We start from the raw sequence: 18,420 nt of genomic DNA, 5'->3' as shown, positions 1-18,420 counted from the left end.
GAAATTTGAATTTTGGGTGAACTATCCCTTTAACCTGATCAGACACTGGCATCAGGTGTGACATCATGTGCATGGCTGATGCGGAATTTCTGAAGTTGATGTTAATGGTTTTAGATATTTATTTTAGATCTTCTTCATTTAGATCTTCATCTTTTTAATTAAAGCCCCTGCAGACTTTTCATTTAGTGTTGATTTTGGCGGCACCTGTGGACAAAAGCGGCAGAATGAAGACTGCATTTCCCACTGTCATGAAGACGTTTGTCTGGCCGGCGCGTGTAGATTTATTTTGGAAACGTCGGAAAGAAGACGGGACTTGCTTTTTTTTTTCTTTTTCTTTTTAGTAGCGTAATGTATCTTATCTTATCTTTAATAACAATCTGCCTGGCGACCTGTCCAGGATGAACATGTGCTCCAGCCCCCAGGGACCCTGCATGGATCAGCGTAAAACCAATGGATGGATGTCTAGTAAACAGTAAGTTTCTGTCACACTGTATTTTGTTGCTGCTGTTGTTGTTTTTTTTTAAAGAAAAAAAAACACAGTGTTTTATTGACACACCGATAAAGAAACTGTATTTAATGTGGATCAATAATATATCATGGCTGACACCTGATCTGATTAATAATCAGAGTTCATATCGATCCTAAACATCAGATCAATGCATTTCTATCTGGTTCCACGTCGTCTCCATGGTAACAGAGGTGATGCAGGGGCACTTCTTATTTATAATAAACTTTTCCAAAAATATTGTCTCTGCATTATATCTATATTTTACACGTGAAAACAAAGAACAACCATATTCAACTCCGTATTCAACATGCAGAACGGGGGAGAACACTCGGGTCACGTGATCCTGCCTTAGCCCCGCCCACGCGCGTGACATCACAGCTGCACTGTGACATCATCGGCAGTGACCCTCGGAGATGTTTCCGATTGGACGAGCAGGAACCGACGTGACCCTTGTTCTCCAATTGTTTGTAGTTTTTTTTTTTTTTGCTTTTTTGTTTTGTTTTGTTTTGTTTTACAGCAAGTGACAAACAAACGATGTAATTAAAGCAGCAAAGAACCAAAAGCTAAAATAAAATAGAAGAAGAATAGGACACAGATATATGTATAAAGGGGTTAATATCGATCAATAACATCTGCATACTAAAAACATGACCCTTGACCTACTGATTGATCTACAGCTGATCAATTGATTTGTCATTGTCTATTGCTGCTGCTGCTGCTGCTGCTGCTGCTGAGTCACTGCTCAGACTGGACTGTCCTGTTGCTATGGTTACTGATGAGTCGTCGCGTCAGAGGTCGGAGTCCAGCTGGGCGTGGCTGAGCAGGGCGGCGGTCGGGTCGTCGGTGGGCGGCTCCGACGTGAAGTAGTGATCCCCCTCCAGCTCCAGCAGGGACGGCAGGTCGGCGCCCCCCTCCCCCAGGCTGAGCGGCTCGGATATCACAACGGGCGCGTTCGTGTAGTGCACCAGCTGCTTCCCTGGAAAAAAATATATATATATATATTAGGGGTGTCAACGGATACACGGATAACAAATCATAACCGTTTAGAAAAATCAATAATCGTTTACACGCCACGTAACCCTCCTCCTCCTTCATTTCTCACCAATACAGTATTTTTAGGGGTGATAACGTTGCCTGAAAGCTTCAGATAATAATGGAACTGCGTGTCAATCCCCCCTCACTTTATCTCCGCGTAGCCTAGGCTACCCGTCTTTCTGTCCTTTCAAAATAAAGGCAGAGGAAAATAACAAAATAAAACACCGACTCCTCCAGCCTGTACTGCGAAGGAGGCTCAACATAGCCAGGCTTTGTGTTCATGTTCCAGCTCAACAAAACCTCTAGCCCCCCGGAGTTAACACGGTAGGCTACTACGAAGCTTATCAACTTTCTCCTGACGCTCGGCCCAACAGCTGAGCAGCTGATTCCCTCAGCTGAACATCTGTAGGCAGAGACGCTCAGAGAGAAAGTAAACAGCAGCGGATCAGCGTTATCTCTCCCGCCGTACAAACGCTCCGTTCTGATCCAGACCCACTGTCAAAGTAAAGGTGACGCCAGCTGAAAATGAGTTAAATAGTTAAACAGTGGCGCTTTTATAGCCGATTTTATTATTAAACCCTGAACATAACCTGAACATAACCTGCTCGGGACCACATTTTTTTTCCTACTACGACCACGCCAAGACCCGCCTTACTAGGCTTCTGTTTGTCTTATCACGATGCCCTCTACTCTGTCGGTTGGGTTTAGGCGTGTGAAGGGAGTGGTTAAGGTTAGGGTAAGATGCAGGTATAGGCTTAGCCTTGCAGAGGCAGCCAATCAAAGTCGGACTAAGGCGGGTCTTGGCGTGGCCATAGTAGGAAAAAAAGCGTACAGGAGAGCCTGGCTTTAGACTCAACATACCTCGCTAACTCACTGAACTCGCTTCACAGTGAGTACACCCCTCCGTCTCCTTCTCTCTCCTCACGCTCTGCGCCGGTGAGGTGCGTTCACGCTCAACACAACGTTTGAACAGATGGAGCCCCAATGAGCCCCCCCCCAATGTTATGCTTCGATTGTGTATTTCTGATTTGTATTTTTATTGTTACGCTGATCGGATCCAAGGAAGAATAGTTGATGTATGTGTGTATTATATCAGCTAATGGGGATCCAAATCAAATAAATCAAACTAAACCAATCAGAGAGCAGCAGAGGGGTCACCATGACAGCGGGTCTCAAGTAATGGTATGAATGTACGTGTCGTGATACGATGATACGCGTGTGTGTGTGTGTGTGTGTGTGTGTTACCTGTATTCCTGGTATTGCTGCTTTCGTCACTTCCTCTGAGAACTCCCTCAGACAGCAGCTGAGACAAAACAGTGAGACCACAGTCAGAAAAAAAAAGTCCCAAAAAAAAAGACACATAAACCTTTGTGCACTTGTATTTCTCAATAGAGAGCCGAAGCGGAAGCAGGAAGTAACGTCGCCATGGGACCTCAGTTCGGAAAAAATCTCCATTTAAGTGACAACAAACTGCTGATTTCTCGGCATGAAACGTGATGTTTTAAACAGATAGGTCTTTTTTTTTTTTCATGACACAATAGAGAACAAAGATTTTTTCCGAATTGAGATCCCATGGCGACTTTACTTCCTGCTTCCGCTTAGGCTCTCTATAATATTATCCAATGTCATGCAAAAGTTTGGGCACCAGTGGTCAGAGTTTCTGTCAGTGTGAACAGTTGAGCAAGTGGAAGATTAAATGATCTCCAACAGGCGTAAAGTTAAACATGAAACACCCTTTTGCAGTATTTTTTAAGCAATATCAGTGTATTGTTTTTGTTAGGAGATCACTTAATCTTCTACCTGCTGACACTGTATCACCGTTTTCTGGATTACTATAAACTCACCACAGCACAGCAAACTCTGGAACTATTATATACTGTATATATATACATAGCAACAGGACAGGATATATACTGTATATAGCAGGGCTCCAGACTGCCCCTAAATGGTTGCATTTTGCCCCTAAAATCTGCGACAGTGCAGGAAAACGTTCACCTAAATACTCTCCCTAGCACTGTAACCAATGTGAATATTTGCTTTGCAAGTCAAATTATGTTGTGCACCCCTAAATTTTCCGCTTGTGCTCATAAAATTTAAAGTTAGAGGCCGCTGTGCTCCTAGTAAGAGAAAGTTAGTCTGGATGTATATGTATATTTATGGACTTGAGTGATTTTTCTTCAACACTTAACAGCTGCATGTATTTTGAGAATGGCTGAAACAGGAAGTGCAGAAACAGAGAGTCTGCATAGTTGAACTCACAGTGTCCAGACTGTCGAGGTCAAAGTCTCCAGAGGGACACGGCGAACTGAGGAACTAAACATGAACACACACACACACACACACACACGTATACAGTTAACACACACGTCCGTACTGTCAGCCATTAACATGCTCATAGACTTTTATCACATTCGACAGATTCTCCCTCTCTGGGGCTGACCTCTATGAGCGGGGAGGTGTCGAAGGAGAAGGCTTGTGCATTCAGGATGTTCTGCAGGTTTTCTAGACCGTTGTCCACGCTGTCGAGGTGGTCGGACAGCTCGGACCTGAAACACAGAGACAGACAAGCAGGAGAGAGAGAGAGAGAGAGAGAGAGAGAGAGAGAGAGAGAGAGAGAGAGAGAGAGAGAGAGAGAGAGAGAGAGAGAGAGAGAGAGAGAGAGAGAGAGAAAGATTCAGTAGAGACAGATGGGAGAGAGAGAGAGAGAGAGAGAGAGAGAGAAAAGAAAGAAACAGAAAGGAGGGAGACGTGAAGTTGCATCATCCCTCTGTAGTTTTTCTATATTTTCTTCTCGTCACCACATCAACGGTGTGAAGGCTCCAACACACTGACAGATGAGATTATTTATTAATCTACTGAGGGATCTAACAAATGAACTTCCTTGGGTTCATTGTGGAAGTTGATGTATGCAGATGATTAACACCTGGACTGGACTGTATATGACTGACCACCACCTGTCTGTACTAGTCTCTGAATACTTGAGGCTCTCAGCTCAGAGCAGGACTGGAGCTACCAAAGACATAAAACTTAAAGGGATACTTCACCCAAAATCGATAATTCACCAATTTTCGTCATGCCAAGGAAGGGTTTGGGGAACTTTCAGAGTTATCAAAACGCTTTTGGAGTTCCTGGCAACGGATTTTCATGTAATGGCAGCGGATAGAGTTCACTTTTGAATCGTCCAAAACACACACTATGAAACATCCAGATACCTCCATACTGCTCGTCCATACTGACCCAAGTGTCCTGAAGCCGCCACATGAAAAAGTGGTTCGGAAAAAAATGATATGATCTCTGTTTTTAGCCTTGTTGTAGTAGTAGCTCCCAGTGGCTGCGCGAGATTTGCTTGAGATGTTCTTCCGTGTTTACATCAAACATCCAATGGTTCATAACGACGAACAAACATCTCGCAGCAAATCTCAAAACAGAGTCACTGGGAGCTACTGCTACAACAAGGCTAAAAACGAAGATCAAATTATTTTTTTCCTAACAACTTTTTCATGTGGCGGCTTCAGGACACTTGGGTCAGTACAGACGAGCAGTATGGAGGTATCTGGATGTTTCATAGTGTGTGTTTTGGACAATTCAAAAGTGAACTCTAATCTGCCGCCATTATATGAAAATCTGTTGCCAGCCGGACCCCCCCTGGAACTCCTAAACTCTCCAAACCCTTCCTTGGCATGACGGTGAGTAGAAAATTGGTGAATTATTGATTTTGGGTGAAGTATCCCTTTAACAATAATCCGTCTGATAAATTGTTTTATTTTATTTCTAACTAGATGCATGTGTGCCGACATTGGCCATTGGACGTACATCTAAAAAATAAGCGAAATATCTGAACTAATCAATGAGGACTACTGTCAGCGATGGATTAATAAACATTTTTGATCAGGCACATAAATCTTTACAGTCAGACTCATTCAGCGTTAATACGAGTCTGCACGTGATGACAAGAAGGAAAATACAGAATATCACCAGGGTTACACTTCAATACAGACTGATATTTTAAAATGTTAATTATTTATAGATTCAGTCATTCACTTGTCAGTTGCTGTTGACACGAAGCGCCAAACATCAGGTGAAGGTTCACCTGCAGAGGGGGGGAGGCGGGGTCTGAGAGAAGCACAGGGGAGGGGAGGGGGGGGGTTTAATGACACATCTGACTTTCAAAGGGCTAAAGACCTACAATAAATGGCAAAGATTCAATGACATGTGTACACACTACAGCAAATACAACAACCTGAAAGCAGCAGGTGTGGGGACTTAAGTCAGTCAGTCAGTTAGTTAGTTAGTTAGTTAAAGGAGAATTCCGGTCATTTTCTAAGTAACGCTCTACAGCTCTAGGTCCCCGAGCGCGACCGTAGGAAAAAATCTGAGAAAAATATGTGCAGCCCGGACCTAGCTCTCCTCCTGCTAGCTGCGCTACACTGCAGTTAAACAGTGAAGTAATGGGGCAGTTCTTCTAACCGCGACTTTGGCCCCAATATAATGCTCAAAATATCACTACACATGCTTTGCAGCATCCACCAGTTCCTCACCACACAAGAGGAAAAAAAAATGCTTTTGGATGGGAAAAAGCATCAATATGAATATAACTGCTCTTTTTTCCATCCAAAATCTTTTTTTCCTCCTAAATCCATGTTTTCCTCGCGTTTTTGTCTTTGTTGATATGGAAACAGTCCCAAGCTTGACAGTCGTCTAGTAAGGTCTACCCTGGAAGCTAGAGTAAACAGAGCTACATGATAAAAACACACGTTAACACTGCTTTCTCATATTAATGGAGTTATTCACACTCAGTGTTGTGTGGTGATGAACTGGTGGATGCTGCAAAGCATGTGTAGTGATATTTTGAGCATTATATTGGGGCCAAAGTCGCAGTTAGAAGAACTGCCCCCATTACTTCGCTGTTTAACTGCAGTGTAGCGCAGCTAGCAGGAGGAGAGCTGCACATATTTTTCTCTGATGTATATTTTTCTCCTATGGCAGCTCTCGGGGACCTAGAGCTGTAGAGCGTTACTTAGAAAATGACCGGAATTCTCCTTTAATTTAGTCAGTGACTGAGCTTAGTAAGACTCTCCAACCAACACTACGAGTGTGGGTGATGTGTGTGAGTTTGGGCCGGTTAGTGACAGATCAGCGAGTCAAAGAGCAGAACAGAGGAAGGAGACGGAGGAAACATCAAGTCCTTTCAGTTTCCACTTTACTCATCGTCTCTGATGACACTTTTATTGTTCTTCTTTTGAACGACCTTTGTGTTGAAGCTGTGTTTCCTGTCTGGTGTAAGTCTGCTATATCTGAAGCTGACAACCATTTCAACTGATTTGTTTATTATTATTATTATTATTATTATTATTATTAACACTATTATGTATCATTATATCACTATGTTGGATCGTGGTTTGTGACGTTATTCCAGGGCTCCAGACTGTCCCTAAATGGAGGCAATTTGTCCCTTAAAATCTGAGACAGTGCAAGTCAATGTTTCATCTATTTGCACATGTGCAACCAGTTAATTTGCTAAGGGTTTTTCTTTTAACACTGATGAAACGTGGAAGGAGCGTCTCAAATAATCTGGTATCTGTCATTACAGGTGTCATGGATGAAAAGTAAATGTGAATATTTGCTTTTCAAGTCGATTTACAGTGTGCGTCCATACAGTTTCTGCTTTTGCTCCTAAAATTTGAAGTTAGTGGGCCACTGTGCTCCTAGTTTTAAAAAAAAAAGTTAGTCTGGAGCCCTGTGCTTCCTGTATGTTCAGAAGAAGTCAACAGATGATGCTGTTGTGTAAATCTGTTGGTACTGTTTCCCTTCTCCTGGGATGTTATGTCCACAAACTGGAGAAACGACAGACGAACACGGCCCAACATAGCGTTAGCATCTTTGGTTGCAGTTGACAAACAGCGTCAAACAGGTGTCACGGACTTACCTGTCAATGCAGGCGATGGTCTGACATTTCTGCTGAGATGTGTTGGGGTTGTTTGTATTTGGGGCGGGTGTCTGGCTGGATGGGGCGGGTTGGAGGGGCTCGGTGGAGGAGGCAGCGTTCATCACAACAATGGCTACAGTGGAGACAGACAAACAGACAGGTTCAAACTGCCGTCAGTACCGACCAGGGCTGCACGGTATAGGGAAAAAATGACATTGGGATATTTTCATTTTCTGTGATATTAAAAAATGAGGTCTGTCAAATTATTACAATTTTTAATGTTAAAGAAACAGAAAGATAGATGATAAAATACATATATATAGGCTGCCTTCTCATCATACTGACATTTAGTCTAAATTGCACTTAATAATAATATATGTCAAACTTTACAAATAAATGCCTACGTCTCTCTCTCTCTCTCTCTCTCTCTCTCTCTCTCTCTCTCTCTCTCTCTCTCTCTGCAGCCCTCTACTGACACAGACACGTTGACAAAACATTGATGTTGTAGCAGTAGGCTAATTAACGAGCAAATCTCTTGAGAATGCCTTTATAGCGGGAAAATTATGTGAATTTAGCCCTGTTCACTATTAATCTCTTTGGTGCTCCTGTATTTCCTTTAGTGATGATATCAAACTTCTTAAGCAGCCGCTGCTGTGTGACTGACAGGCGGATACTTTTTGTTCAGCTGGATGCAGCCACGGCTTCTTACACAGGGTGAGAAACAACCACAGACGAGCAGAAAAAGTCTGTTGTGAACACCTAGTTGTCTGAACATTTATACTGCTTTCGCTGAGTGTGCGCAGGGGGAGGAGGGGCGACGCCGCTGCCTGCTCAGTCAAGTGAGAGAGAGAGAGAGAGAGAGAGAGAGAGAGAGAGAGGCACACAGTTTCCTCACTTGCAAATTTATTTTTTTTGCAAACAGACCTGTTTGATGCCCTGAGGAAGGTTTCTATAACCAAAACGTTGGCATAATAAAACATTTGCAAGTGAGGAAAAAGTGTGCAGGAGTTTCTTCACCAGCCCATGTCGCTCTCCTCCTCCAATGCACCTTTTGTCGACCGCAACCGGTGTGCAAAACTGTTTCAACTGAAAAAAATTTAAATGTTTAAAAAAAAGAGAGAAAAACATCACACATCCGTTGTGGCTATCACACATCATGTGCACATCGCAATGTAAAACTAATTTATATATTGTGCAGCCCTAGTACTGACCAGTGATGGGAACAACGGCGTTATAAAATAACAGCACTCATTTTTTCAGTAACGAGTAGCCTAATCTAAGTTACGTTACATATTCTCCCGTTATAACACCGTTACTCGCGGTTAATTAACTCAAGAAGTCCCATCACAGAATAATAATACACCTGTTAAAGGTGTACAGAAAAGAAAATTGAATTTGAGCCCACTCTGGATCATAAAATTAATGTAATAACTCATCTATCAGACGATGTAGGCCAAACTTTGTGCAAAATTCTATTTTTGAGTAAATCCGGGATGAAAGTGTGTTTTTTTTTTTTTTTGCATTGGATAACGCAGGCGCACGGATTATACGTCAGCCTGTACACGATTCATCAGCCACTGATATTGGATCCGTAATCCGTCATTCAAACGTCTGAGACACGCACACACACTCGGAGCTCGGGCTCGCTCCAAGCTTTGAATATCCCGCCCACTCGATAACGACCAATCAAATTCGTTTTCCTTACTCGGGTAAACTCGTGTTGCAGCTCGTGACAACTCGGCGCGACAAACAGGACAAACGGCCATTTCTGTACACCTTTAAAGTGTAGCTACGTTATATACACTTTTTTTTCAGCCTATAAATAGTCGGAAAAAGCTGTTTATCTAGAACTGACCAACTCCCTCAGTATTCCTCCGCACAGACAGACTCTGATACTGAGTGAGTTGGTTCGTTCCAGATAAACGGGAGGTTAAAGCGGCGAGTCCAAGTAATTTAACATATTTGAGCATTTTATTTTTTTAAAATAATGCAAATGTTACTTTTCCTGGTAATTAGTTACTTTTATTATGTAGGAATTCAGTTACTATGGGAAAGCAACTAGTAGGGCTGGGACGATATGCTTTTCTCCCAATTCGATTCTGATTCTGATTCTCTCGATTTTTAGTCTGCATTTTTAACATTTATCTGCACACAAATACTGTAGGAGCCTATAAATTAACATACTCCATTGTAAAGTGAACTTAAACCCTTTTCAAAACCTGTACTCTCTGTATGTAAAAAAGGCTAACGAACGCACATTGCACAATATTTAAAAAAATTCAATAAAAAAAAAAAAATTCAGAAAAAAAAATAGATTTTTGAAAAAAAAAATCGATTTACAAATCGTCAAAAAAGATATCGCGATGTTTATGTGAATCGATTTTTTCTCCCACCCCTAGCAACTAGTAACTATAACTAATTACTTTCTAAAAGTGTAACGTACCCAACACTGGTACCGACTTGGAATCAAACTACTGACATGTTAACACTACCAACACAGGTTGAGGAGAGGCGGCTCCCTCCACCGTTACCTGGTGCAGGATTCGCCGTGGAGATGTCTGGGGTCGGCTGCGACTCGCTGTCCTGCAGGATGGAATTGATGAAGGTGGTGGGGGAGAGGGGCGTGTCTACAGGTGTGGCGCCCCCATCCAGAACAGGACACACCTCCACATCTGGACTGGACGGCTCCTCTTTGACGTTGACTGACCCGCTCTCTCTGCGGGCAAACACAGTGACACACGCATTGAGCCAACAGTCAGCGACTATTCGTGGCTACAGGAGCGAGACCTGATCTGATTGGGCCTCACCCGGCGTCCGTCCATTCGCTGATCACTTCCTCTGCAGTGGGCGTGGTCAACTCTGTTATGTCGGAGATGATTGGTCCAGAGGTCACCGGAGATTCAGGTGAGAACAGATTGGCTGCAGGCTAAAAAAGAAACGAGAGCCAAGACCATTTATGAAAAAGGGAGCGTGTCTATGTTCCCTCAGCCTTAGGTTCCCACAGCCCTATGTTCCCTCAGCCCTTTGTTTCCACAGCCCTATGTTCCCTCAGCCTTAGGTTCCCTCATTTCTAAGGTTTTTTTTTCTTTCCAAAATTAGGCCCTATGTTCCCACATTTCCTTTATGATCAATTTGCATCAGATTTTATCCCCATTTCTCCCAAGTTGGTAGTCAGTTACACCCAACCTATTATCCAGTAGCAGTTGACTACAGATGTAATGTAGCTTTTAGCTAAATCTGGGAACATAGGGCTGACCCCTTCCAACAACTCACCTCCATGAGTTAGTGCAAGACAACAAACTTCTACAGTAGTACAAATAGTGTTAGTAGTAGTAAACGAAGCATTAGAAAGTTTGTACAGTAAGTACAGAAATTCTGGACATTATTAGTGGGGTAATTTAAGATAGCTACTTGGTAACGTTAGCACCATTCGGTTAATAGCGGTAACTCGACCACTGTTCAAGCAAGAGAAAACAAGCTTCTGGGGGGGGCGTCATGGTGCAAAATTACTCTGAATCATCCCTTTAAATGCGGTATAAAAATAAAAATGACTTGACTTACAGTTTTATTTTGAGAAAATTCTTAGAAATGAGGGGACATAAGGCTGTGGGATCATTTTTGACGTGTAAAAGCGACTTCACGTTACCTGCATGTGCTCCAATGAGAACTGCCGACTGTATTTAGGCATGGAGTGGGCGGAGCTGGAGTCATTCAGCATCAGAGGGCTGCAGAGGAGAAAAACAAAACATTAAACATGAGCTTGTTAACAGTTCTTCTTTTAATGAGCACTGCTTCATAAAGTGTCATGATTCAAACCAGCGGAGGAGGCTTATCGTTATCTGTGATAAAAATACTAGTATTAGTGGTGTTTTTATAAACTTGCATCTTCCTCTTGACTCCCAGGATCCTGTTGGTCTGGACCAGAGACACCAGAAACTGGATCAGCTGCAGAGAGAGGGAGTTATTATTAGCTCAGACAGACCAGACCTACCTTCATTCACAGGTTATGTATCACAGGGTTTGCACATAAAAGCTCTACAGTCCAGATGTTTTAGCCAAATTTTACTTTGATCATGTTGAACATAACTCTTCCAATCACACAAAAATGAGTCATTGGGTCTCACAGAACAGACACTATTTGCCTTATATATGTTTCCTATCATCAGGAACACACAGCTGAATGTATCTATGAAACTGCCCCCTCCCCCTCCCTCACCCCTGCATTATAACACACTACTTCATGCCATTAAAGGGATAGTTCAACATTTTGGCAAATTGGCCCATTGCCATAATTGCTATAGTCATAGCAGTAGGTTCGTTACCTTTAATTGTAGGTGTAAGCTATTTTTAGTACAGCGGAGCGCAGCAGCAGGCTGCTCAGAGCTACGCTATGGAGGCTAAGGGAATTTCTTGGTTTCCCTCATCAAACTCATCAAATACAAAATCCCAAAACTCCACAGCGCTTTTGTAGACAAGTTGTGAGCTGCACAATCACCACTCTATGAGATAATGACGGAACGATACGAAACGGAGCCGTTTTCGAGGTAAATTCATACAAAACCGCTGATGCGCGTTGCGTTCAGGGACAGTTTTTCAGCAAGCAGTCTCCGTATTTACCCTGTACTTACCTCGAAAACGGCTCCGTTTCGTATCGTTCCGTCATTATCTCATAGCGTGGTGGTTGTGCAGGTCACAACTTGTCTACAAAAGCGCTGTGGAGTTTTGGGATGTTGAATTTGATGAGTTTAATGAGGGAAACCAAGAAATTCCATAAGCCTCCATAGCGTAGCTCTGAGCAGCCAGCTGCTGCGCTCCGCCGTACTGAAAATAGCTTACACCTACAATTAAAGGTAATGAACCTACTGCTATGACTATAGCGATTATGGCAATGGGCCAATTTGCCAAAATGTTGAACTATCCCTTTAACACTTTTTATATCCTCCTCCCTGAGACATACCTTGTTGACAACTTTCTGTTGTTGAACGTGTTTCTGTCTCAGACTGGCCACCTCCCTCCACAGAGCCTCGTTCTCACTGCAACACAGATACATAGTTCAACACATCTGCACAGATATAGAGATATAAAGTATGCACAGATACACCCATCAAGCTCTTTATTAGGAGCAACATTTAAACACAGTGTTCAATCTCCTTTCACTCTTGAAATGGAGCAAAGTGAAGTAAAAGTAAAAGTAAAACTCATGTGTCATGTGCAAAAATGATAAGATAAGCGGTTCAAGGGTTTATACCATGATGATGAGCAGGCAAACAGATGTTTCTAATAAAGTGCTCAGTGATTAAACAGCTAAATGGACACATACAGATGCAGTATATACACTCGTTATTGTTTATAAAAATTATGTATCGGCCTTAAAGTCTCATTGTGAGCATTTACACTTCAGGATCCTCCAGTTTTCTAAAACAAAGCCCCAGACCCGGACTCGACCAGGTGTTGATGTGGTCGTGGTCTTACTGTTTCATGGCAATGATCCTGGAGTCGATGGTCTCCTGTTTTCCCTTCATCAGCTGGACGTCAGTGAGGATTTTGTTTACTTCGTCTGTAGAGAGCTTCACATCCCCCTGATGCACGGAGGACACCTAAACCAATCACAGAGAGGGTCACATACAGGTATATCTGCAGCTGTGGTCTAATTAACGATATGATAACGATCTACAAGGCTGTACACTAATGCATACATTGGTGACTTTGCGTTTAATGTTCTCCAGCAGGTGTTCTTGTCCTCTGACGAAGAACGGGTGTTGGAACTCTGTGTCGTCTCTCTCTGGTTTCAACAAACCTCCCTGCTCAATGTGCACCACCTTACGGAAGCCGTCTGCACAGAAAACCATTCACAAAACAACACATTTCATGTCATTACAAAAACAGACAGAAACTCATCCCAATACTGTGTGATACGTCCAACCAGGGCCGGCCCTAGGATTTTGGTGGCCCCTAAACAAGATTTTTGTTTGTGGCCCTGCACTCTAAGCGCAAACACCAAATCACTGGTTAAAACTGAATACAGACGTGTTTATGCCCTCTGAGGTTTGAGGCCATTTTCTCGAATTTAACATATTTTCTTAAATGTATCTTTTTAAGATACTTGCAGATGTAACAATACTCAAGTGTTTTATGTCTAAATATTAGAACCTCTGCTGTAAGCACACTGAGGCCAGTTTGCCCTAGAACACTAAAGAAATAATTTAGGCCAAATGCTGGAAATCTGAGGTCTGCTTTTTGAACAATTTCAAATCCCTTGTGAAAACACACCTTCAGTCATGAGAATGAACTGTTTTGGTGCTTGAAATAGGATATGAATACAGTAATAGATAAGTGTAGAAAACAAGTCTAAAATGACATTTTGTAAGATTGCTTTTTGAGCACAAATGTTGTCATTCTGCCATTCTATTTTCACCAAATGTCTCAAATGTGAGATAAAAGAAGCTGAAGCTATTGACTTCAAATTACATATAAAGCTCATAGCGTGCACGTGCAGACCTCAGGATGTTTAAATGACTTGAATGAACCCCGGTACCTTTCTGATCATGTGGCCCCCCCACCTAACGCCCTAATAGAGTGTTTATGCCAGGGGCCGGCCCTGCGTCCAAACCAGAACCTTCCTTGTGTGTTTAAAAACATGCTCCACTTCATGCAAAAGATAAAGCCTGTTTGGGATCTGTAGGTGATGCGGTTCTTCATACTCACACATGTTGAGCTGTCTGATGAAGCTGGCCATGTTGTTGTGTTTGAAGTACTTTGGTAGAACTTCTTTAGAGAACCGACCCTGATCGAACACATGGAAACTGGTTCCACTCTGAAAAAGAGCACACGGATAATGGTCAGTATTAATGACAATGACAGTCTTCAGCACGAGTCTAATGCCCCTACTACTGTTATTAACACTGTTGCTATCATCACTGCTGTTGGTACTGAAGTTATTAATACTGTTGTTATCGCAAAAACTATCATTACAACTGTTACTTATTGTGACTATACGTGTTATTACGGCTGTTGTTGTTCTACTGTTATTATTACTACAGTGCTATCATTACTGTTGTACTGTCATTGCTACTATTACTATAGTACTACTATCATTATTGCCTTTGTTATTATTACAGTACTATCATTATTGCTTCTGTAATTACTACAGTACTATCGTTATTGCTACTGTCATTGCTACTATTACTATAGTACTATCATTATTACCTCTGTTATTACTATTTTCATCACAATACTATCATTATTGCTACTGTTATTACTACTATTAATACAGTACTATCATTATTGCTTAAAGCAGAAGTAAGTGATATATTTGTGTTAATATAAGTCTTAAATAGTTATATCTTCCGACAGCAATCACTTACATAGAGTGTTTGGTCTGAATCACGGGTCTCTCAGTCCCTCTGCTCTGCTCTGAGCCGAGGAGAAAACATTTATCGTATCCTACAGTTTTTATCCAATGAGGAGAGAGAACGGCATGCAGGGCTGTGTGTGCAGCAAAGGGACGCCGTGAATGTGGCGACGTAGGGACTAGGACTGTTATGGTGCGTTCAAGGAAACTCGTATTTTTCCGACCGTGAAGTGGTACCAGTTCGATCTGGTACGAGTTCACCGGTCGGAAGTTACGAGTGGCCGTTATAGTGACTTTCACCGGTAAAACAGGTCGGAAAAACACGAGTGGGTTGCCTGGAACGCTACAAAGTCGTAAGTTGTGACTTGAAGCTGTAATTTACGATTTCAAAAGCCTGCCTGGAACGCAGCATTAGCGAAAACGACCGGACCACTTACTTCTGCTTTAATACAATACTATCACTTTTGCAACTGTTGTTATAGTTGTGACCGCTGGTGTTATTAAAGCAGAAGTAAGCGATCCGGTCGTTTTGGCTAATGCTGCGTTCCAGGCAGGCTTTTGAAACAGTAAATTACAGCTTCAAGTCACAACTTACGACTTTGTAGCGTTCCAGGCAACCCACTCGCGTTTTTCCGACCTGTTTTACCTGTGAAAGTCACTATAACGGCCACTCGTAACTAGGGATGTGCACGGTTACCCGGGTACTCGAGTACTCGAGTAGCAATCTGCTACTCGGTTATGAATTTATTACTCGGGTACCCGAGGATTAAAAAAACGGCACGTCAGAGGCGCAATCTAGTGTCGGATCAGACTACATTATCATGCCCTGGTTCGGCTTTTTGTAGTGTTAAACAGTTTCGGATCAAGCAACGTGATTTTCTGCTGTGTAAAAGCGTTTTTGGATCGAGCCTCGGACTTTCAAACCTTTTACAATAATTCTCCCTCCCTCCCTCGGCGACGTACGCCGTCGGGAGGGAGACGACAGGTCTCAAGTCTGGTAGAAAATATACTTTCACTTTACAAACACTCTGAAACCTTCCCTGTTATTTCCTGAAACGATGCGTGGCAGAGAGGACCGAAGGCACCAACATGTGTAGTGTGGACTAATAAATAAGCACCGCTAATGATTTAAAAAAGAAAAGGAAAAAAAAGTTTTCTCCTCCGTGGCAGCCGCGGCATAAATGCGCTGCACTCAGCGCTCAGAGCGCATGCAGCGCATTTATTCCCCGGCATAAAGATGCACATCTGCCTCGTATGTGCATCTTAAACTCCATCTCTACTCTTATTATCCACCTGACATTGTGTGTGACGACGCTGTGTGTCAGTAATGCGGACTGTCTGACGGACAGAGCGCATTTATGCACCGGCTGCGCTCTGTCCGTCAGACATGACGTCATTTTATTTTTTATTACAGTACTCGATTACCCGATTAGTACCAGCTTCGGTTACACGATTAGTAAATTAGTCGAAATGCCCATCCCTACTCGTAACTTCCGACCCGTGAACTCGTACCAGATCGAACTGGTACGACTTCACAGGTCGGAAAAACACGAGTTACGGGTTGCCTTGAACGCACCATAACGTCTTGTCAGCCGAAGGAGTTAGCAGCCCCCGCCCTCGTCATGGATCTATTGGTCCTCGTCCCTACGTCACCACATTCAGGCGCAACCCTTGGCTGCACACACAGCCCTTCATGCCGTTCTCTCTCCTCATTGGATAAAACTTGTAGGATACGAGAAAAGTTTTCTCCTCGGCTCAGAGCAGAACAGAGTGACTGAGAGACCCGTGTTTCGGTCCAAACACTCTATGTAAGTGATTGCTGTTGGAAGATATAACTATTTAAGACTTATATTAACACAAAAATATCGCTTACTTCTGCTTTAATATAATCGTTATTGCTACTGTTACTTTGGTTATCTTTGTTTGGGACGATGGTGGGGGGTTGGGAGTGTGGGGTGGAGGGCAGATCTTCTTTTAGATGCTCTAAAACAAACTGTGACGTTACAATATTGCTTCTGTTATTACTACTGTTACTATCATTATTGCTTCTGTTATTACAACTGCTACTGCTACTGTACCATTGGTGTTGTTATTACCATCGTTATTTCTACTGTTACTTTAGTTATCTTTGTTTGGGGGTTGTGGGCATAGACATACAGTATGTATATGGTTGTGGGGGGCAGATGATCTTCTTTTAGCTACTCTGAAACAAACTGTGACGTTACACTGTCAGAAAATCGGTTCAGCTGTTCAGCGCTGACACAAACCGACAGCTGACGGACTCCTCGCGGACTGGGGGGAAGATTAAACTGGTCTGCTCTGATTCAGGTGAGCAGGTTAGTTTTATCTCTCTGTGCCGATGATCTCATTATCTCTGATCTGCTATTAGCATGTTAGCTTAGGCTGATGGGGCGTCAACAACAGCTACCATCTATTATCACCAGCGTCTTTCTGTTCTGATTAAAAGTGAAACTATGTCCTCCCTGTCCTCCGCTCTGCTCTCTGTCACCGTTAGCTTCATGCTACACCACCACCACCACCACAATAATAATAAATTGAGTACCGGGCTCCAGCAGATCAGCGGATCGGTGTCCGGGTCCTCCACCAGGGTCCATAGTTTGGTTAGGAAGGCCGGGACGTTCCCCCCGCTGACAACCGGGCCTCCTCCGCCTCCCGCTTGATACTCCATCGAAGACAACAACAGATCACCCGCACTCCGGATTATTATTAATCTGAAACACCGCAGCTAATCTGAGCTAACGGTGCTAACCATTAGCATGCTGTTAGCACGACTCGTCGCTCAAACGTACGAACAAAAACGCGACACTGATCCGAGCTGAGATGTGATTCGGCTCACGGGGCCATTCGTTCCGCTGCTGCTACAGACGTTGTCGGGCCTGTGTCGGTCCACGGAAGGTTGACTAAAGTTTGTTTAAATGAAGTCTCACGGTGTAAAGAAAAATTACATCAGATCACAAACCAACAACTGCGTAGCGAGTAGCGCTTGTCGCCACCCGGTGACGTGTAAAACGTAATGAGAACGTTTGGTCGCCTTATGACGCAGCCACGCAGGCATACTTGATTCGAAAACAGAATTTATATTTGATTTAAAGGCCCCATGCTGTGCACTTTTCTCTTGGTTTATTTACCTGCTGATATCCCTAACAAGATGTATCATTGGTTTTGAGTACCTGTGATCTGCTTAATATGGTTTATACTGCCCCTTTCTGTTGCCTCTTTCTGGAGCTCTAGCAGGCACAAGTCATTTGGCCAATCAGAAGAGAGAATGAGAACCTCTCCTCTGATTGGCTCACTGTTTTTGAGTGGCATGTGGTCGGGCCAATCACAGGCAAGTAACTGAAACCTAAACTGCATTCATAAAAATAGGAAAAAAAACAACTGGTCATGGTGGGTGGAGTTACCTTGTGTGTGACATCACATAAAGGAGGAAGTGCTATATGCTCGTCTTAAAGAGAATGTTCCTACAAATGGGCGGTGTGTGTTTCTCCGTTTATGACCAGTTTGATGCATGGGGCAGTATATACGTGGCCCAGAGACCTTCCCAAGCACGAAAAAATAACCAAAATCACATTTTTCATG

General features: G+C 43.0%; 1 protein-coding gene across 3 annotated transcripts; it reads right to left on the bottom strand.

Moving 5' to 3' along the window:
• Window positions 1-565: 565 nt before the first annotated feature.
• hsf1 (heat shock transcription factor 1) lies at window positions 566-17,825 on the bottom strand. Of its 3 annotated transcripts, XM_083982040.1 has the most exons (15): window positions 17,384-17,825; window positions 14,175-14,283; window positions 13,166-13,302; window positions 12,942-13,066; window positions 12,427-12,502; window positions 11,353-11,414; window positions 11,116-11,194; window positions 10,277-10,395; window positions 10,001-10,185; window positions 7,470-7,602; window positions 5,585-5,656; window positions 3,984-4,089; window positions 3,803-3,856; window positions 2,789-2,846; window positions 566-1,484 (listed from the first exon to the last, which is right to left on the bottom strand). In XM_083982040.1, the coding sequence occupies exons 1-15, from the start codon at window positions 17,507-17,509 to the stop codon at window positions 1,297-1,299; spliced, it is 1,629 nt and encodes a 542-aa protein (XP_083838166.1). In that variant the 5' UTR covers window positions 17,510-17,825; the 3' UTR covers window positions 566-1,296. The 3 variants fall into 3 exon arrangements, with proteins under 3 accessions (XP_083838166.1, XP_083838167.1, XP_083838168.1); XM_083982041.1 differs by lacking the exon at window positions 3,803-3,856; XM_083982042.1 differs by lacking the exon at window positions 5,585-5,656.
• Window positions 17,826-18,420: the final 595 nt, after the last annotated feature.

The sequence above is a fragment of the Trachurus trachurus genome, assembly GCF_905171665.1.
Source record: "Trachurus trachurus genome assembly, chromosome: 11".
Taxonomy (NCBI): domain Eukaryota; kingdom Metazoa; phylum Chordata; class Actinopteri; order Carangiformes; family Carangidae; genus Trachurus; species Trachurus trachurus.
This window is presented reverse-complemented; position numbering and strand designations above follow the sequence as displayed.